This window comes from Dermacentor albipictus, chromosome 1, assembly GCF_038994185.2.
Source record: "Dermacentor albipictus isolate Rhodes 1998 colony chromosome 1, USDA_Dalb.pri_finalv2, whole genome shotgun sequence".
Classification (NCBI taxonomy): domain Eukaryota; kingdom Metazoa; phylum Arthropoda; class Arachnida; order Ixodida; family Ixodidae; genus Dermacentor; species Dermacentor albipictus.
In genome coordinates, this window is record NC_091821.1 from 439,790,167 (window position 1) to 439,812,384 (window position 22,218).

The 22,218-nt window shown below is 49.9% G+C and overlaps 1 protein-coding gene across 1 annotated transcript; it reads left to right on the top strand.

The window, feature by feature from the left end:
* Positions 1 to 3,766: 3,766 nt before the first annotated feature.
* LOC139059150 (uncharacterized) lies at positions 3,767 to 7,705 on the top strand. The gene is made up of 2 exons (XM_070537145.1): positions 3,767 to 4,014; positions 4,063 to 7,705. Exon 2 carries the CDS (start codon positions 4,756 to 4,758, stop codon positions 6,037 to 6,039), a length of 1,284 nt encoding a protein of 427 aa, XP_070393246.1. The 5' UTR covers positions 3,767 to 4,014; positions 4,063 to 4,755; the 3' UTR covers positions 6,040 to 7,705.
* Positions 7,706 to 22,218: the final 14,513 nt, after the last annotated feature.

A 22,218-nucleotide genomic window follows, 5' to 3' on the forward strand; every position in this document is an offset into this window, starting at 1 on the left:
AGTGGCTAGAAAAACTTGAGAAACCCAGTAACCATCCAAGTTATTTATGGCAGAACATGAACCTGCGAGTTTTTCATTCTCTTTTTGCCAAAGAAATGTCCTTGAAATTTCTTTAGTAATATAGCAAACTGGTGCTCCTAACTGAGCCTTGTATATATTTAATCATATTCAGTCACATTCTGCTCCGTAGGTGAAGACAATCAAATATAAGATGCTTTACGGAATTAACGAGATTAAGAGGTTCATTCTTCTTTGTAACTTGACAAGCTGCACAATGGGTTCTATGCAAGAGTTCCATTGTTTCTTTTCTATATTTGTGGCGCTGAAAAAGAACTTACCTAACTACCTGTGATGCTGCAGCCTGAGAGCTTGTCGCTTTGCAAAGCGTTTCTCAACTTAATAAGCAGACACCGAGCGTAAGACAATCACCTCGAGCATGTTAAGAGCGCCAGTTGGCCTGCTCAGTTATAAGCTTTAAGTTAGGTTCAAAAGAGCCGCAGTTAGAAGAACCAGGTGCGCAAAGATGAAAGCCGAGAAAATAGCATCAGCAGACCACCTGCCGGCTTCCAGGGAATTTTTAAAAATAGAGCGAGAATGAGTGCTTCGGGTGCTGCATATGTATTAGGCTCGTCTGTCTTACGCTTCTTAAATGGCAGCTCAAAGAATCCTAAAAGGCAAATTTTGCCACTGAGGGTAATTGACTTATACTGCACAGAGGAACATACTCCGGTGAACTGCACGGAGAGAAAATCAAATTACGCACGCTCGGTAATGTAGTTCCTTCGCAATGTCTTAATGCAGTCTAGGCACCTGTGAGATTCGACGATCAAAAAATGGAAATAAATTTAAAAGGAACACTACGTCACGCAGCCAGTCTTCTCAAGTCAACTCACCCGGAAGCCATCCCCTACGCACTGTCTCTGTCTCCCAAAAAGCCGGTCTTACGTGGAACCCTGCTTGTCAGACTCAGCCTGGTGTGCCTAGTGCAGGGTAGTGTTCAATTAAACGCGCACTTGTTCAGGTGCCTTGATAGCCACTCTAGGCACACCTTTCGTGATGTTTTCCCACATTTACAGTTCTTCCTGTTCAATAGTATGCATGTATTGTCTTCAGACAGCTTTAGAATAGCGTTTGTCGGCTTACGTACTTTAAGCGCAAGCACCTTTGCGGGGTGACATGGTTTTAGTTTAACGTACGGCAACGCAAGCGTAAGGAGACGTTAAACGGCAGTATTCTGGTGCCTTGCGCCAAACGTATCTAAGCTAAGACAATCTGCTAGCAATCATTATGTCGTTGCTATGCGGCCTACGGACGCCGGAATCGTCAAACCATCTCGGAAATCGGACGTGCTCTGTACTCACAACAAGCAGTTCATGTGAGTTTAGATCAATAGAACGCTCATTTTAGTACTTACTGGCCATGGACGAGAGCGAGAGTGTAGCTATCGCGAGAATTCACGATGGAGTGGGAGCCGTGGGTGCCGCCATGTTCGACAGTACTATTTCTTAGCGGCCGTAAGCATTATTAACGTTGCACATGCCCAATGAGGTAAGTTATCGTAGCGCATGTAAATCGCAGAAACCCAATAACGTTTGGAGTATGCGCAGTGAAGACAATGCTGTTTCTTTACGTACGTAATGCGTTTGAGTTTGGATGCGAACGACATTCTTAAACTGTCTTTTCTTTCATCGCGGTGGTGCAGGAGCCTCACGTCGCCGGTGCGCTAGTTTTTACGGAAGATCTGCTGTCGCTCTATAGGCCCCTCTGCAGGGAGCAAATGAACACACACTAAGGAGACCATGCGATGAGCGCGGCTAGACCTGCGGCGGAAGGCAGCAAAACTTACCGTGACATCATCACGTGTTGGGGCGTCTCTCCTGACTTCAAGTTTGTTGTGTAACGTTCCCTCCCAGTTGTCTCCTTTCTCTATGAAACGGGCGTTCTGAATGTCTGACGGTGTCGATGACGATGACTTTTTGGCATCCCCTTTTAAACGGGGTGGCCACGAAAATGTCCTAGTCTCCTTGACCCAATCTGGCTTTACGAGATATATCGTAGCCTACCATATTTGGTTATATTTCGTTCCACTTTTAAATAGTAGGGAAACTTGGACGAGTTCGTTGAGGCGTATATTTGACAAGCAGCAGCACCAACACGACGAGAAGAAAAGAAAAGAGGGTCACAACGTTCTCTTTATTTACCTTAATTTTCGAGAAAAATGTAATAGTTTTATCGCCACCGGATTTATGGCCGATACCACAGAGTGGGCTGTGCCATTTCACTAAAGAAGAATAACAAGCGCTGATTTTGTTTTGATGAAGAAAATAGCGGTTACGTCGTGATTGTTTGACCCAGGCGGGCTATTTCCTCCCGTGCCGTCGTCTATATTTCTTCTTTTTGGTTGCGTCATATTTTACGGCAAAAGACGTGTCATTGAGCTAATACCGAGTAGGCCACCTAGCAGATCTGTTGAAATATGTTTTGCGCTGTCTGAAACATGAATATAACCACATCAATGAATTATGTGGTTTTACGTGCTAGAGCCACGATTTGATTATGAGGCACGCAGTAGTCGGTGACTCTGAATTAATTTTGATCATCAGGAGATCCTCAACGTGCACCCAACGCACGGTACCACTTGTGTTCTCGCGTTTCGCCCCCATTGAAATCGCGCGACCTCGTGGGCTTAGCAGTGCAACACCGAAGCCGCTAAGCCACCGCGTCGGGTACATTTAGCCAAATATTTCGCAGACCGCCCCATGTGCCGGTTAGCCCCTATGTTCATAAATAAATAAAAAAAATTGTGGTCCTACATTCTTATAAGTTAATGTCTGCACGCAAGTGGGCAACGAGGGAGCGGATACGCAGAAGAGCATTGAAACCAAGCAAATTAAATGTTGCCCAGAAACTACACTCACCTTGCTAGTCACCATGGCCAAGATCAGGTTGTAGTCACCACTAACTTGTCTCTATTCCACCTGCAGGGCTCTAGCATTTGCAAATAGCTCGTGAAAATTTATATATGAACTCTCTGTGAGAGGTGCTCCTTCCCGTTCTGCTTCGTTTCAACATGCAACCTCAGCGTACTGTTAAAACAGAAACCGACGAATTCCTGCGCAACGCTAAGCCTTGCTATTGACTGCAATGCTTCGCTGTTCAGGTGAAGCCGCCAATTATTCGGTTTGGCGTTGAGGGCCTTAAGAAATTCAGCGTACCTCAGTTCGTAAAGCACAGAATTACCGTGAACGTGGACCTTCGTTATGAGAATGCAAGAACACTCTAATAACATACCAAAAATGATTCACCAAAACCACTGTGTTGCAAACAAGGAACACAGAATTCGGAGTCATTAATTTTCACTCAATTTTAACGTTTTTATGCAAAACGTAGACATGAATAATGACATTATGAGGCCCTTCAGTATAGATATTCAGCGTTGAGTGCACATTGCCCTTTACCACGACCAACCTAAACGAATGTTCTCCAAAATGCACCCTTCCCCCTTTGGTTATGCTAGGAGAATGCCAGCAAACTTTAGAGTAGGAAAAAATCGAGAGGCAGACATAGACAAAGAGACAGGAAGGTGGCTAGAGCCACCTTCCTGTCCAGCCACCTTCCTGTCTCTTTGTCTATGTCTGCCTCTCGATTTTTTCCTACTCTAAAGTTTGCTGGCATTCTCCTAGCATAACCATGTACCAACTAGCCCAACAAGCCACTCTCATGATCCCCCTTTGGTGCATGAGTGTCTGATGTTATTGGGCCGGATCACTCCAGAAAAAGGGAGAAGCAGCACGCGGAAGCAAAAACACACATCAGACTGGTATTGACGTACACGACACAGATAACGGCACACACACGTGACAATGTCCCAAAATGCCTCATAGGCGACATGCACTATATGTATCGGTGGATTACGATTGGCCTACAGTTCCGGCGGAAGCGTGTGTCGCCGTGTCTGAGACCTCGTTGAACCGATGCCGGCCAGCGGGGTCGGACAACAGTGTCGGCCGGCGGGTCGGACAGCCGTGACCAGCGGGGTCGGACAACAGTGTCGGCCGGCAGGTCGGACAGCCGTGTAGGACGGCCGGGACGGTCGGCTGGGTCGGACAGCCGGGTTGGACGGCCGGGACGGTCGGCTGGGTCGGACAGCCGGGTTGGACGGCCGGGTCGGACTGCCTTGCGGGGCTCAGGTAGCCGGCCGCAGTCACCGGGTCGCGTCCACAGCTGGCGGGGTAGCCCTGTGGCCGCTCACCCGAACGCTCGAGTGCCCCAGTTACGGACCGCCTGCCCTCCTGGACCAGTGCCCAGCGGAAGAGCGGGGCGAGGTAACCTCCCAGCGGGCGACAGTGTTGCTTCAGGTGTGGCGTATTGGGTTCCTCCGCAAGGGGGCCAACTCAGCGGACTTGTTCCACATGAGCTCCCGATTCAACGCGTACTTCCTGCGGACTGCAACCCGGAAGCGCCAGACCGTCTGCATTATTCGACGCAGCTCGAAAAGCGGTATTCAGAGAGACCATCCGCAGCGCTGTGAGTTTCTTTTTCACATATTTACACGCTTTGACAGCAGCAAGGCGGTGGCCGCCAAGCTAAACCTACGGACGATTGCCAAGCTTTGCTCCCCGAGGCCACGCGCCTCGCGCCTCGGCCACGAGCCTCCTGCCCGTGCCCGAGCTTTGAGACCGAACTTTTCGCTTCGTGAACCATCTGCCCGCCGCGTACTGTCCCTTTAAAGGCGGGGTACGCTTCATACTCAAGATGGAGTATCAAGTGGCGGGGGAGGATATCTCCCCGGCAGAGGTTACCCAAGATCAAGGCTGGCAGTCTGCGGGGGCCAGAAGAGTTGGCGCCAAAACACGCACGGCTGACACTAATGCGCTATCGCTCCAGCCGGGAGCGCGACGTGGCAAATCAGGCGGTGCTGCGCTAAAATCCAGAGTGATACGAGCGGGACGAATGCCCTCACTTCCTCGAGATGATATCAAGATTGTGATCAGGCCGCGAGGTGGACTCAATATCTCCAAAATTGGCGTTGTTACGGTGGCTGACGCAATACTCGCCTCCGCTGGCATCAGTCAGGAAGATCTATGCCAAGATACTCTATGCCCGAATCTACAGCAAAATATTATGGTTGCTAGTACTCCCAAGCGCGAGAATGCGAACCGCTACGTCCGGATGAAGCAGATGCTCATCTCGGGCAAGGTATATGAGCTCAGTGCCTACGAGACGGCCCCGCACTCCACGTGCAAGGGAGTGATCCGCAACATCCCTCTTCAAGACGGCCCTGACATCATCGATGCCAAGATTGTCAACACCAATAATCCACTCGCCTTAGCAGCGAAGAGAATAGCTCAAACCGGCACGGTCATCGTCGCGTTCGACGGGCATCGTGTACCGAACTTTGTCAGGTATGGACCGTTGCTCATGCAGTGCTCACTCTACCGCAAGCAACTCGACGTGTGCTATACGTGCGGCCGCCTCGGTCATCGCGCCGACGTGTGTCCCAATCCAGCTGACGCTATTTGCCGTGGCTGTGGTGCCCCTAGTCCCGATGAGCAGCATCAGTGCACCCCCAAGTGTAAGCTCTGTGGTGGCCAGCATCTCACGGCTAATAAGGACTGTGCTCAAAGATTCAAGATCCCATACATCGTGCGTCGTCGTCGCAGTGAGCGCGCCAAGATGGCCGGTGCCGTGTCACAGTCCCCTCATCAGCGCTCGGACACTGCGGAACTCGTCCAGGCTTCGTCCACTCCGGGTGCTCAGCGCAGAGGACGCTCCCGTTCCAGGGGCCGCTCGAGAGTCCGTTCCATATCCAGGGGCCACTCAGCGTCCAGGGCACGTTCCGGCTCCCGCCGTGGGTCCAGAGGACGGGCCTGTTCCCGGGCACGCTCCGGTTCTCGGCCTCGCTCCAGCTCCAGGCCGGGGCGCGACACGTCGAGGCGGACCAGGTCCCGCTCCCGCACGCCCACCGCCCTTAGAAGCAAGTTCACGCTCTCCTGGGCCGACAAGGTTCGAGGGGGACGTGAAGGTCCAAGAGGGTGACGACCCGCCTCGCGATTCGCACCACGCACACGAGCTCGAGGAGTTGCGACGAGTTAACGAGCAGTTGAGGAAAGAAAACGCGCAGGTTAGACAAGAAATGTGCAGGCTAGCTGCGGAGATGGCGGAGATTAGGAAACTCGCGCTTTCACCCTCCTCGTCGCAACCCCCTTTGGCCCCGGTCGCCATGGATATATCCGAGACATCCCACGCGGCGCGCGCGCCCAAGCGTCGAGCGGTAGAGAACAGAGAGGAAGACGAGACTATAAAATTGCTCTCAGAACTCAAGAATGCTCTCGCCAGCATGCAGGCTAGCTTAGCTAAGGTCCAGGAAGCTATATCGCACCCAAAAATTGGCTTAGGTGCACTCAGTGAACGGATAAGCAAATTAGAGGAGGTCGATGCCAGGAGAGAACCCAGCCCCGCTCCTTCGCAAGTCGCAACACGACGTCATGTACTAGCACCACCGACGGAGGGCGCGATTCTCAGGGCCGTTCAAGCCTCCTCTCAGCCTAGCCATGGATAGTGCGGACGAGAACTTTAGTATTTGGCAATGGAACTGCAGAGGGTTTCCCAACAAGAAGCCGCTTCTGCATCAATATTTAAGAACTCTCGCGGTTAAGCCCCAAATCATCGCTATTCAGGAAGTTGCAACTAGTACTCCTATCAAACTCGCAGGTTATCTGGTAGTATCCTCACATTCAGGAGGCAGGGGAGTTGCTACCCTTGTCAGCAAAAGGTACAATTGCCTCTCTCGCGACCTCGGCCCAGTTGGTGATGGCATCGAGTACGTCATGACTGAAATCCTCATGAACCCACCCAGAAAGGGCCTCAGAAGAAACAGCCTTTATATCCTCAACGTATACTGCAGCCCCAGCTACCGCAGGGCGAGGGCGAACTCTCTCCTCAAGAGGGCCGTCAGCCTGGCCGGTGGGGACCCCCTTGTCATCGTCGGGGATTTCAACGCTCCACATAGGGTGTGGGGGTACACCCATGACACGCCCAAGGGACGCGAACTGTGGCAGACTGCGATGGAACTGGACTTGACCCTTATCACCGATAAGGGCTTCCCCACTAGGAGAGGCAACTCCGCATGCCGGGACACTACCCCAGACCTCTCTTTTGTCAAGAACGTAGGGGAGGTCAAGTGGGTCAACACGGCTCTAGACCTCGGAAGTGACCACTACGTCATCGAAGTCTCCCTCCCGATAGCCCGCTATAACACGAGGAAATTCAAGCTGATCGACTGGGACGTTTTCCGCAAGATCAGAGCCGAGCGCGCACCGATGGCGGAGACAGATTTTGAAGGTTGGTGCAAAGGGATAAGGGATGACGCCGCGGCGGCAACCAAGGAGGTCGTCACTGAGCTCGACGTCGACAAGATGGATAGCAGATTGGCGCACCTGCTGGAAGCAAAGCAAGCCCTCCTCACGAGATGGAAGGGGCAGAGGCATAACAGGCGGCTCCGCAAGAAGGTTTCGGAAGTTAACCGGGAGATCGAACATCACTGCAAGACCCTGTGTAAGCAACAATGGGATGAGCTCTGCGAATCCGTCGGGGGTCAGCTCAGATCAGGCAAGAGCTGGGGTCTGCTCAAACACCTTCTCGATGAGGGCAGCACCAGATCCAGCCAGAGACGATCCCTCGCGCGAGCCATCCACCTCGCTACGGACTCTACCCCGGACGTGTCGATTGTCGACAAGCTCATAGACAAGTACCTGCCGGTCGCGGATAGCTCTGCCCCTACCCAGTTCCCGGACTACGCGGGGTGTGCAGTGCCGGAGTTGGAGCAGGACTTTACCGCGGCCGAGATCCGAGATGTCCTCTTCTCACTCAACGTCAAATCTGCCCCTGGTCCAGATGGCGTCACTAACAGGATGCTGAGGAATCTCGATGATGAGTCGATCGACTTCCTCACTGAAAGGATTAATGAAGTCTGGCGCAGTGGACAGGTCCCCACACAATGGAAGGCGGCCTGCACGGTACTCATCCCCAAACCCGGTAAAGCACCAGGAATAGAGAATCTAAGACCAATTTCCCTGACGTCCTGCGTTGGTAAGGTTGCAGAGCATGCCCTGCTCAACCGGCTCAAGGTGCACATCGAGGCCAATGACATGTACACCCACAATATGATTGGTTTCAGAGCCGGCCTCTCGACACAGGACGCCATGAAGCTGATAAAGCATCAGATCATCGATCGGAGCACGGGAGATACCAGAGCCATCCTTGGACTAGACCTGCAGAAGGCATTCGACAATATTTCACACGAGTTCATTCTCCAGTCTATTGCCAGCCTCGGGCTCGGGCAGAGGGTCTACGACATCGTCCGATCCTTCCTTAGCCAGAGAACTGCCAAGCTCAAGATCGAAGGATACCTTTCGCAAGAGATCACCCTCGGTTCACGCGGCACGCCTCAGGGCTCAGTCATCTCGCCAACATTATTTAACATCGCAATGATCGGGCTTTCTAAGGAGCTCGCGAAGATTCAAGGAATTAACCACACTATCTACGCAGGTGACATCACCATCTGGTGCGTCGGCGGGAGCGACGGCCAAGTTGAAGCCGCCATGCAGAGCGCCATCGATGCGACTGAGCGCTTCCTCCGCCCCACTGGGCTCAGATGTTCTCCATCAAAATCTGAGCTACTTCTCTACAAGAAAAGACCCAGAGGTGGCGGCCATCGTGATTGGAAACCGGCGTCCGAAAGCGAAATACGGCTTTTCACTGGTGACGGGTCTCCGGTGCCTAGAGTGGACTCACTCCGAATATTGGGGATGTATATCGAATCTAACGGTTCCAATGGAACCGCACTCAGAAAGATCACCGCCAAGACGGAGAGTGCTCTCGGCCTCATTCGGAGGATCGCCAACAGGCACCGGGGAATCAAGGAAGAAAATCTCATCCGTATTATACATGCTTTTGTTCTCTGCCACCTTTCATACTCGGCGGCCATGCATAATTGGCATGTGGCTGAGAGGAACAAGCTCAATTCACTCATCAGAAAGGTTTTTAAGCTTGCCCTCGGCTTGCCTGCAAGCACCCAAACCGAAAACCTGTTGAAGCTCGGAGTGTACAACACGCTCGAAGAGATTATCGAGGCACAAGAGCACTCAGAGCTGCTCAGGCTATCCGGCACCCCGACGGGCCGCAAGATACTCGACGAGATGGGCCTCAATCCTGTCGACCAGTGCCCTGACGCCATGCGGATTCCCAGCGACATCAGGTCTCAACTGCACATCGCGCCCATGCCCCGCAAAATGCACCCCGCAAACAACGTCGGCAGACGTCGGGCCAGGGGTAGAGCTCTACTCGAGCATGTCCGCAATAACCACATTGAGGCAAGCTTCGTGGATGCCGCGGCATATGTTCAACAAGAGGCATCCGCCGTCTCCATCGTAGACTCCAATTCTAGGCTCACTTGCTGCGCTACGGTACGCACTTCAAGGCTCCTGGCAGCCGAACAGGTTGCAATCGCGCTGGCTGTGCTCGATGGTCGCAGAGAGGCAATATATAGTGATTCCAAGGCAGCCATTAAGGCCTACCAAACCGGTATGGTCTCCCCCCAGGCCCTCCGCATTCTCCAAAGCGCCAAAAGTATCTCTCCGCATTCTCTATTTTGGTTTCCCGCTCACTTGGGGTCGATTGAGGGTTCTCCCTCTAACTCTAACGAGGGCGCACACGAGGCCGCGCGAGGACTCACTGACCCCGCCACCTCAGCAGCCCCTCAGCCCCGCGGGGAACCCTTGCTTACGTTTAATGAGATCACGACGCACTACTATCTGTCAAGACGGATTTTCCCCCTCCCGCACCCCGCCTTATGTAGGGCGCGGACGGTTACCCTTCGACTTTTACAAGCCCGTGCGTACCCTAACCTCGCGGTTTTTCATGCCATATACCCCGAACGATACCCCAGTGCGGACTGCCCTGCCTGTGGACTAAGGGCAACATTGGACCATGTGTTGTGGGGGTGTGAAGCCATCGGCTCCTCCTTCAGCGAGGATAGGTGGGCTGCGCTCTTGTGCAGCCCCGAACTCAGTGACCAAACCCTGGCCGTCCAGAGTGCCCGCGATCGGGCCGTCAAGCTCGGCTTGGCGGTCCCTACGTGGGACTAGCCGGGTGGCGCGGGGTCTCCCCTGCGTCTTCTCTGGACCAAAATAAAGTTACTTCACTCACTCACTCATTGGCGCGGTCGGTGATAGCTCCTATGGGCCAGACGCCCAGCGAGGAAGCTGCTTTTCGTCGACCGCCGAACCTCGCGCACTGCTCACGCCACAGGTCACGGGCCACACTCTCGCGCCACGCTTTTTGAGGCGCCACTGCCGATGATGATGATGACTCTCTTGCGGGTATTTGCCAAGATTCACTGTCCTCTTCGCCCCCGTACGGCGCACTGTATTCGTATGTTTATGTTTCCACTGCCGCGCACCATATATTATGACAATACCCCCCTTTTCAAGAAAGTTGTTTACAACTATTCTAACACATGGACGCGGGATGAAAAAAAAAAGAAAAAGGAAAATTGTCATGCATGTTTGTCCGATTGTTCATATGAGCACACAACACACTGTTCACAGGGCATTGCGCTCTGTTAACTAGCACAGGTCCGTTCGCTTTCAAATAAGACTAAGCTCTTGAGTGGTCGCATTGTCCAATCGCATTTTGTTATATAAATGTGATTACGCGCGACTCAAGTAGTCAGCTCCGACATTGTCACAACCTTTTATGTAGTGAACAGTAAAGGAATACTCCTGTAAGATGAGACTCCAACGCAACACTCTGTTGTTGACGTGCTTGGCGGAATTTAAGTACTGTAACGGTTGGTGATCTGACTGAACAAAAGGCTTGCCTTATAGGTAAATGCGAAATTTTTGTACAGCCCAAACGAGTGCTAAACATTCCCGTTCAATTGTCGAATACCGAGTTTCTCGAGGTAATAAGTTACGACTAGCGTAAGCAACAGGGTGCAGCACCTGGTCGTCTCCTATTTGTAGCAATACTGCGCCCAGGCTTGTGTTGGACGCGTCCGTGCGCAGTACGAACTCTTTCGAAAGGTTGGGGGCAAGGAGGATGGGAGCCTCACTGAGCTTGCTCTTTAGTGTCGTGAACGCTTCTTCTTGAGTGGGGCCCCACACAACAGTACTACTTTGTCCTTTCTTGGTAAGGTCCGTCAACGGCTTCGTCAGTTCGGCGTAGTTCGGGATAAACTTCCTGTAGTAGCCGGTCAGGCCAAGAAATGACTGCACGGCTTTCTTGTTGGTAGGACGCTTAGTAGCAAGAATCTTGTCTAGTGTTTTGAGAAGTGGTTCAACTTTATACTTCCCAATCCGATGACCCAGGAATGTTATGCTGCTCTCTCCTATTTCGCATTTACTTGTCTTGATTGTGAGGTTGGCTTGTTTGATTTTCTCAAAGACTTGTCTGAGGGTATCTATGTGTTCTTGCCATGTGTCGGTGGCAACGACAACGTCATCGAAATAATGATGGACGTTCGCCAAGCCTCCCAGTACGGATCTCATGAGGCGCGCAAATACTGCAGGGGCCGTTTTAATACCAAACGGCATGTAGATGAAATGGTAGAGCCCAGACGTGCTGGAGAAAGCAGTTTTTTCTCGACTTTCGGTAGACATGGGTACTTGCCAATATCCCTTAGTGAAGTCAAACTTGGAGAAAAACTTCTTTTGACCCACAAACGCAAGTACTACATCAATACGGGGTATTGGCTCGCAATCCGGGATGAGTATCTTATTTAGTTCCCTGAAGTCGACGCACAGCCGAATAGTGTTGTCCGGTTTCTTAACGACTACAATTGGCGCGTGGTACGGCGACTTTGATCTCTCAATGACACCCATTTTAAACATTTCTTGTACTTCTTTTTCGACACTTTCCTGCAAAGCAAGGGGTATAGGGTACTGCGGAACGTGCACTGGTTTATCAGTGGTTAGACGAAGCGAACATTCGAAGAGCGCAGTTTTCCCAGGTATGTCAGAAAAAATGTCCCCATACATTTCAAATAACTCCTGCATTTCCTGAGTTTGTTCATCCGTAAGATTTGTTGCCAACTTAACGTCAGTAGAAAACTGTGCTCGATGAAGGCTCAAGACAGGCATTTGCTTCACTTCGTCCTCTTCCCTGGTGTCACCTTCGGATGACCTTTCGTGGACCTCTGCAACAACAGAGACTTGGTGTGGTTGTGCAGGTTTCCGCTCCTCGTACTTCTTGAGCATATTTATATGAAAGATCTTGTTCTTTCCAGAAACTCCAATTACATAATCAACGTCATTTTTCCGTTCCTTAACCAGGAATGGTCCTTTCCATTGCATTAAAAGCTTGTTCGAGTCAGTTGGCAACAAAATTAGCACTTTGTCGCCGGGATATAATTTCCTAGGGTGACTTTTCCTGTCGTAGTAGGTTTTTTGTTTGTCGCGAGCTCTCTCTAGCTGATCTTGTGCGATCTTGCATGTTTCCTCTAGGCGATTGCGCAAATCAAAGACATAAGTGTATGTCGTTCGCGTTTCTCCATCCAATTCCTCGTTCGTCCACAGTTCTCGTAATACCGTCAACGGTCCTCGAACGTGCCGGCCGTAAATGAGCTGAAAGGGAGAGAATCCGAGGCTTGCCTGCGGCACTTCTCTATATGCAAAAAGCAGAGGAGCAAGGTATCTGTCCCAAGATCGCGGTCTCTCTTGGCACATTCTCTTTAGCATCATCTTTAGAGTGCCGTTAAACCTCTCGACGAGACCATTTGCCATCGCATGGTAGGGTGTCGTCTTGAGTAGCTTCACTGAGAGTAATCGACTCACCTCTTTCATTAATTCTGAGGTAAAGCTTGCTCCTTGGTCCGTGACTATTTCTTTTGGCAAGCCGACGCGAGAAAAGATCTCGATCAGCGCTTCTGCAACATGAACTGCGTCGATTGCAGGGAGTGCCACAACATCTGGATAACGAGTCGCGAAGTCGATTAACGTAAGAACGTATCGGTTCCCGCGGTCCGACTTTGGTGAAAATGGCCCGATTAAATCAACAGCGACCCTTTCAAAAGGTGTATGGATCAAAGGCATGTTGCCTAGAGGAGCGACTCCTACTTTCCTCTTAGGGGTTGTCCTTTGGCATTGGTCGCACGACTTCACGAAGCGTTTGACGTCTCCGTGTACATCTGGCCAATAGAATTCTTGTAGGACGCGATCAGTTGTCCTCTTGATACCTTGGTGTCCTGCCATGATGCTCTCACGTGCCACTTCTAATATGCCAGATCTAAATGCTTTTGGTATGACCACCTGCTTAAAGGTTCTGCCAGTGGCCAGGCGGTAAAGGCGATATAGCAATCCTTTTTCTTCGACGAATTCGTAGCTGTGCCCCTTCCCAGAATTAAACGACTTGCTCACTTTGGCGAAACTATGCTTCAGCGTCGGGTCTTTGCGCTGTTCTTCAATGAGTTGGTCTTTTGTTACGTCACGTAAGACAATTGTTGGAACGCACAAGGGACGAATCTTGCCTTGTTCTTGTTCTTCAATTTTTGCTTCAGCCACGCTCGATACATGGTGAGGCTTCCTAAGCGCCTTATTACGCTTCATCCCTATCGACGACGACTCCTCGGTGGGAGCATCGGGGGGTTTCCAGCCAGAGTCTGGATCATATGGTCCTCTGACGCCTGGAAGATTTCCCAGAACGAGGTCGTAGAGGGGCTCGTCCATACATGTCGCTGTTAACTTGCCTGAAAAGTACGGCGTGTTCACTTGTACGACAGCTTCAGGCAGGTAACTTGTTGAGCCGTCCAGAAGAACAACGTTGTTCGTTCTTCCCGTCATATACATCTCTGGAACGAGTTCTCGTTTGACAATTTCGGTATTACAACCGGTGTCTCGTAGTACACGAACACTTCTTCCCAGCAGCCGGCCTTCCACCACTGGCATCCCGTCGACGAGGAAAGTTACAGCAGTCCCAGGGTTCTTGTCCTCGCTGTCACTTGATTGGCGAGTCTTCTTTCCTGGTTGCTTTGATTCTTTCACTGGACGAGTCCGGACTGGTCGAGATTTGGTGAATGCACACGGAGAACTTGGTTTGCTGTCCCCGTACCGAGTTCGGCAATTTTCAGCTGTATGTCCCGTTCTGTCGCACAACTCACACTTCAGCATACGCTTAGGTGGGGCGCGGCAGTCAGGAGCCAAATGTCCAAACCGATGACAAAGGGTGCACATAAGTTGCGGTTTCCTGGGAGCTTCAATGTTTTTTCCACCAGAATCCTTTGTGTTATCGGGACCCTTTCCTAGGTTTGTCCAGTTCTGCGCTTCAAGAAAGCGATCCGTCAAGCTAGCAAGTTCGTCAAGGGATTTGCACTCTCGCTCCTTCAAGAAAATTACTAGCTTTGGCTCACAACAACGCAGAAACTGTTCAGAAATCATGTGATCTCGTAGACCTTCATATGTTTTAGGCACATTAGCCATCTCAATCCAATGGTCAAAATAGGCTGAAATTCTTGCTGCTAACTGTCTTCCAGTTTCGCCCTCTACTGCTCGTGCTTTACGAAACTTTTCTTGGTAGCCTTGAGCCGTGAATTGAAACCTTTGTAGCAAAGCTTTCTTTACCTTCGGGTAATCTAATGAATCGGTGGCAGTCATCCGACCGATCACAGTTAACGCTTCCCCAGTCAGACACATGCTCAAAGCAAGAGCCCATTTTTCTTGTGGCCAGTCCTTTCCTGTTGCTACGCGCTCAAATCGCTGTATATACGCGTGTAAGTCATCGCGTTTCTCGTTGAACAAAGGAAGTAACTTCTGTGGGTTGAGGGATGACGAGGAGGTACTGGGCGCAGTCAGAATTTCAGAAGCCGCTGCCGGCATATTACGAGCTCCTTCCTGAAGCTGCAGCTTTAGCTGGAGGATCTCGCGCTGCCTCTCGTAAGCTTCCTTGATTGCCTCTCGCTCCGCAGCTCTCTCGTCCCTTTGTTTTGCCTGTTCGGCCTCAATCCATCTGCGAAGTTCTGCGCCTGACAATCCTATTTGGAGACCTATAGCCGTGATTTTCTCTAAATCCATGGTGCCGTCTACTAATGTGTGTCTGCGCTCAAGCGAAACTGCCCCCTTTCACTGTATTGACGAGTGAATCCTGGCAGGCTCGCCAGTTTGTGATGTTATTGGGCCGGATCACTCCAGAAAAAGGGAGAAGCAGCACGCGGAAGCAAAAACACACATCAGACTGGTATTGACGTACACGACACAGATAACGGCACACACACGTGACAATGTCCCAAAATGCCTCATAGGCGACATGCACTATATGTATCGGTGGATTACGATTGGCCTACAGTTCCGGCGGAAGCGTGTGTCGCCGTGTCTGAGACCTCGTTGAACCGATGCCGGCCAGCGGGGTCGGACAACAGTGTCGGCCGGCGGGTCGGACAGCCGTGACCAGCGGGGTCGGACACAGTGTCGGCCGGCACGTCGGACAGCCGCGTAGGACGGCCGGGACGGTCGGCTGGGTCGGACAGCCGGGTTGTACGGCCGGGACGGTCGGCTGGGTCGGACAGCCGGGTTGGACGGCCGGGTCGGACTGCCTTGCGGGGCTCAGGTAGCCAGCCGCAGTCACCGGGTCGCGTCCACAGCTGGCGGGGTAGCCCTGTGGCCGCTCACCCGAACGCTCGAGTGCCCCAGTTACGGACCGCCTGCCCTCCTGGACCAGTGCCCAGCGGAAGAGCGGGGCGAGTTAACCTCCAAGCGGGCGACAGTGTTGCTTCAGGTGTGGCGTATTGGCGCGGTCGGCGATAGCTCCTATGGGCCAGACGCCCAGCGAGGAAGCTGCTTTTCGTCGACCGCCGAACCTCGCGCACTGCTCACGCCACAGGCCACGGGCCACACTCTCGCGCCACGCTTTTTGAGGCGCCACTGCCGATGATGATGATGACTCTCTTGCGGGTATTTGCCAAGATTCACTGTCCTTTTCGCCCCCGCACGGCGCACTGTATTCGTATGTTTATGTTTCCACTCCCGCGCACCATATATTATGACAGAGTGAATAAACTGTCATAGAAGTTGGGGTGATTTTTATAGCGTTTCCCGCCATTGTCTTCGATGGCTAGAATGTTTTCACCGTACAAAAAGCCAGAAACCCAAAAGACATTTCAGATGAGCAAGCAATATAGTTTTGCAACTATCATTTCGCAGTATGGAGAACTTTCTGTCATGAAAATTAAAGCCAAAACGTGTACTGGTCCTACGCTTGGAATAGCTGTTTCTGTTGTGACAACGCTAGCAATAAATGATAAGCAGCCTTTGATAAACATATAACTACGCATATATCAGTGTCAAGGACGCTGAATATAATCCTATATGTCAATATCAAGTGCATCTTTTTTTACTCCTTTTATTTTCTTTCGCACTTTTTCTCTCTCTGAGGGTTTTCCAATTCATCACCCCCCCTCCCATGCAGTGTAGCATGTAGGGGGCTTCATTTTCATTAGCTTCCTCTCTCTCTCTTTTTATTTTCTCTGTATCTCTCTGTCTCTCTCTCTCCCTGTCTTAATTCGTGCTCTTTCTTCTCCGCCTTATCCCCAAAGAAGACGTGCAATTTGAATGAATGTTGCTAAACTACACGCACTAATATTGTAATGACGGTCACTCTGCTTTACGGGCTTCACTGAATTCAGCGCAATAAGGCACCGAACTCGTGCAAACGTCAAGCTTATTCGACCTGTATAGCTGTTACGCCCTGCAGTGGGCGTAACCAGGCTGATGATGATGATGGCGATGATGATGATACCTGTTGCATCTGCGACTTCATGACCACTTTCCTCTATACGTTGCTTGACCTCGCTTTCTTAATATTTAGCAAGGCACCGGTGGACATAGCCTAAAGGAGTAATCATCATCAGCCTATTTTATGAACACTGCAGGATGAAAGGCTCTCCTTGCGATTTCCAATTGCCCCTGCCTTGCGCCAAACAATTCCAGCTAACTTAGCACCCTCTGCTGCGTTACAGGTCTGACCACCGCCTTGGTCAGGCGCGCCGCAGCTGCTGGGAACGGCGGGCCGCCATTGGTCGATCGAGTAAATCATTTGGCAGGGAGTGGCCGAATACTGCACCAGGGAGGCCAATTCCTGTTCTGGTGAGGGAGCGTTTTTTGTTGAAACTCAGTGGGTCTTCCTAATTTGGTTGTACTTGTATTACCCAGCCCCACTGTACTAGGCACTTTTGACGGTGTCGGGTGCCACTCCAAGCCTAAAGAGGACAAACGTACCTACTATTGGATAAATAAGGCGTAAGAAAAAAAGAAACAAAAGGCCAGAAAGCAAACATTTCGATGCATACTGAACACATTAATCATCAAGTTAAAGCGCGTAACGTGCGAGTTAAGGAAAACACCATACGTACAGGCAGAAATGCGTTCTCCATAAGGAGTTTTGGTTAGGATGTTATGACATAGGCACAACACGTTCCTTTGAGGTTCAGTATGCTTTCCTAAAGAAACGAAGTCGGTTAAAGAACAAGAAGAACACGCCCATGTAAACCGAGATGTGCTCAAGCAGATTAGGTAGGAATCTACAATATGTTTGAGGCTATACGTCTATGTTCGTGATATTCCTATTCCCGTGTTCGTTCGCTGCTTTCCTTACCACCAGCATACGCGCATTTCTTTCTTTCTTTCTTTCTTTCCTTCTTTCCTTCTTTCTTTCTTTCTTTCTTTCTTTCTTTCTTTCTTTGAAATGTTGGTTGCTGTCTTTGTTTTTTATTCTGATGTTTATACATTTGCTTGCGCCCATAATCTGCACCTTACTGCAATGTCTTTCCACCTTTGAAATTTGTTTATTCTCCCGATGAAGCTTCTCTCGTTGTCAGTAGAGACGGCGAGGGAAACGCTCGTTTTGACGCACGTATCAATTTTTGATGCTCTCTCACCATTTACCTGGAATGCTTAAGTGCTATCAGCGTGAATAAAAACATTCAGGCTTTCTCACTCTGACGTGCCCCGTTTGCGTTGTTTTGGGCCTAGTAACAGCAGGTGTTTCACGCGAAAACGGCCGAAGCTTCTGCAGTAGATAGTGTGCGCTTGTTTTATTTCCTGCATAATGGATCCACATAAAGCACCTTCTTCTGCTGCTTCCTATTTCGTTACTCCGATGTAGGAACCGGTGAGCCATTCAAAGTTTCAACGGCATGGGAACTTCGAACGCCTGTTGAATTTAGTGAACCAGATCGCATTATGCTTCCCAGCTTTCAATTGTCTGGCCTTCGCTGCACTTAGAGCAAATGCACTGTGCATTGGAAAGTTGCGAAAGCGTGAGATGCTTTCTAGTTTGAAGAGACCTTTCGGAGCACTCAACTGACTTAATGCACAATTGATTTATCAGCAACGGGCACACGACCCTTTAGATCTTGCACTTCGCTCTCGTCGCCCATTGCATTGACATTCGGGGGCCTTTCTGACAAGTTTAAGTAAAGGTATGTTGGTGCATATCTCCCAGTCCTTCCTCAAATATGGAGGCTCGGAAGCTTCGAAAGCTGACTTGACAGTCCCCTCATTATATACGTTGCGTTTTCTGCTTACGAAGTTTTCAATACAAAAAATGAAGCTTCCTTCCATGCCAGGAGTGCTGAAGTTTACGTCAATACGTGGAACCAGTTATTCATTGGACAGTAATGCGAAAGCATTAGATGTCCCACGCAGCAGAAAAACTGACATTATAGGCCACGAGTGGCACAAAAAATCATCATCGTCATCACCGTCTTGTATGACATCTGTATTAATACAGAATTAAAGTTACAACAAGTTAGAGTAAGGTGACGTAACGTGGAATAATTGAATTAAGGTTGATCAAAGTAGACTAATGCGTTCTAAGGTAGAATAGGGTATACAAAAGTGGATTAAGGGGGATTAAGTTTGGTGGATTTGGTGGATTAGGTGGATAAGGTGGAAAGGTGGATTAAAGGCAGGTTAGTACAGATTAGGGCAAATTCCATTAACCTGGATTAGGCTGCGCTAAGGCGGAGTTCTGAAAAACAATTGGCAATGAATGACTCACGTATCATAGAAGTAACCAATTTATTATATAAGTCAATGCTTTCACATTCAAATCGCGCAAAAATACCTAAGTGACTCTCATATTTTCTAAATCTGATTGGTATTCCTTGCGTACTTCACCCTTGTAGAGCCTATCTATCAATCTATGCATCTATGACTTTGTTAGTCTCTCTGTCTAAACTCATCTATCTATCAGTCTGTAAATCAGTCTGTTTATTTAAGTCTGTCTGTCAATCTGTCTATCTGTCCGTCTCTGTCTGTGTACCTGCAAGTCAGCCTTTAAGTCTGTACGTCCGTCAGTCTATAAGTATGTCAGTGTGTCAGTCTGTCCACCAATCTGTCTATCAGTATGTCTATCTTCTGCCTCTCAGTGAATCTATAAGTCGGTATGCCAGTCTGTCAGTCTATCAGCCAGTAAATCTAACAGTCAATCAGTCTGTCTGTCCTTATCTGTCACTAAGTGAGTCAGCCAGTCACTCAATCTATAAGCCAGTTTGTGTTTCTGTCCTCTTACGCCGACACCGCAGCCAAGTTGTATACTAACATTCTCTACTACGTATGTGCTCATGGTCGTAAAGTGATCGTGGTCGTTCCGTCGTCGTCATTCCAGCTTGATTACTTGACTCTCTTCACGCAGTCATCGTAACGCCTTCTACGCTGTCCTAGTGGCTGAAGTTTAATAGCTTGAACCCCAAGGTATGTGGTCGTCGTCGTGATGCCGTCATGGTAGTTGCATCGTCGTCCTTCCAACTTTCTCATCCAATTCCCATCGTACCATCGCGGTCCCGCCATCGTGAACATACAGGCCCCATGCATTCGTTGTCACACCACCATCGTGATGCATTTGTGGACATAACATCATTATCATTCCAGCTTCGTCTTCAGAATGCCGCCATGCCAGCGTCATCAAGCCATCGCTGTCATACAAACTTTAGGATAGTCTTCGTCACGCCATTCTCGTCGTACACTCGTCTTCATCTCTTTGTCCTCACACCGTTGTCCTGCTATCGTCGTCTTTGTGTCGCCATCCTACAGTGGTCACCACGCACTGGTTGTCATACCGTTCTTGTGATGTCATTGTGGTCGCTTATCTTCATCAGTCCAACTTTTTAATCTGACTCTCGTCATACCATAGGCGCCGCTCCAACATCGTCATACCAGGTCGGTCATTCCCTCGACTTCAATCCTTCTTTGTCAATATATGGTAATCAAGCCGTCATCATTAAATGGTGATTATGCCGCCATCATTATGCATTGGGAGACCGTCTCTATCATTCATGCGGTGTCATACCATCGTCATCATGCCTTTCTAATCGTGCGATCATTGTTACTCCATCTTTGTCAACCAACTCTAGTCAGGTTGACATTGTGGCGCCATCGTCCTCATACAAGCTTCGTGATACAGTCGTCCACCCTCCATTGCCGTCTTACAAACACTGATCCCATAGTCGTCATTAAGCCATAGTCATACATCTGCGCTGATGCATTTGTTGTCATCCCATTGCCATGATGTAGTCGTGGTCTCTCCGTCGTTATCATTGTATTATCAACAGTTGTCAGTGCAGTCCGTGCGAAACGTGTTTGCGCAATGACTCTTTGTGACAAGATTACTTTTTGTATGGACAATATTACTATTTCTTGTATTGCGTCTGCAGTGCGCATCCGCATATTGGACAACGTGTATATAGTATCTCATTGTACAATAACATAATCACCTGCCACCTACCTTACCCTGTATTTCCCACTTCCCCTTTTCCCAAGGAGGATTAGCAGGCTAGAGACACGCTCTCCGTGCCGACCTCTCGTCTTTTCTCTTCATTAAAATCTACTCCTCCTCCTCCTCCTCAAAAGCCGACTCTCCACATGCCGTCATTATTACGCAATCGTTGTCCCACAGTCATCGTCGTACCAATGTCATCACCCATGGCCATTTCGTCGTAGTCACATAGTTGTCGTCATACCTTTGTCATACCGACGGCTTGATGCCGGTGTAATCGCACTGTTGTCATTCCAGTTTCGTGATCTGTCGCTCGTCATGCCTTCACGGCCCAGTGGCCGAAGTTTTATAGGAAAACTATCTAGGCGCTGGCGTTAGTGATGCTATATTAGTCGTTGTATCGTCGTCATTTCAGCTTTCTCATGCGATGCTCATCATGCTGTCGTCGTCCCGCAAACATGGTCACACAGTCGTCCCGCGTGTATTGTCACATCGTAGTGATGTTGTCGGCCTCATTCTATTGTCATTGTAGCGTGAAGATCCGACTCTCGTCATCCCGTCGTCGGCAGTCATCGTCATACTACTGTCGCCGTGCAATCGTAGTTCTGCAGTTATCCGCACGCATTCGTTGTCGTACCGTGGTGATGTCGCGGTCGTTCCATTGGTGTCAATCAAACAGACATCCCACTGTTGCCATGTCGTCATCACACCATAGTATTATCATAGTCGTCATGCCATTGTTGCCACGCTGTCACTTTACCATCGCCACCACTTCAGTAACATGATCCCATAATCACCATACCGTCTTCACCGATTCATTTACACCATTCCTTTGTCTCCATTGCATCGCAATTATGCTGTCGCCATTTGATCTTGATTATACCGCTATTGTCATATCATCGGCGTCACTGCGTTTCAGTCAGACTGTCACTATTATGCCTCCGTTGTCATAATATCGTGGTCACGCCATCGTCGTCGTATCATCAGCTTAGTTTTCCATTTGTGGTACTACTGTCGTCATCGCGCCGTTGGGCTCGTACAGCATTCGTCATCCAATTTTTTTCATGTCGTCCTTGTCATGCTGTCGCCGTTATACCAACGTCATCATTTAGGAATTGCCATGTCATTATCATCACTCCATCGCCGTCATAAGGCCTTTGTCATTCTATCAACATCCCTGCGTCGGCGTCATGAACACGTCACCATCTCGCCACGCTCGTGGGCATCCTTTGCAAGCCAGTGCCTTAGCAAAGTGAGATGATAGGGGAACATGTCCCTATAGCTGAAGCAACGGAAGTCTCGGTAGGAAAACTACATATGCTGAATAAATGTCACAGCAAAGATACGGGTTGTCTCTATATTACTTCAATGCTAATCCCATTACCATCGATGGTCATCGTGCGATGATTGGCGCCACAATTTTTTTCTGGGGAAATTTATTCGGCCTTATAG

What these genes read in the sequence shown, in the direction of transcription:
- LOC139059150 (XM_070537145.1), top strand. Translation starts at nt 4,756, where the DNA reads ATGGAGTATCAAGTGGCGGGGGAGGATATCTCCCCGGCAGAGGTTACC.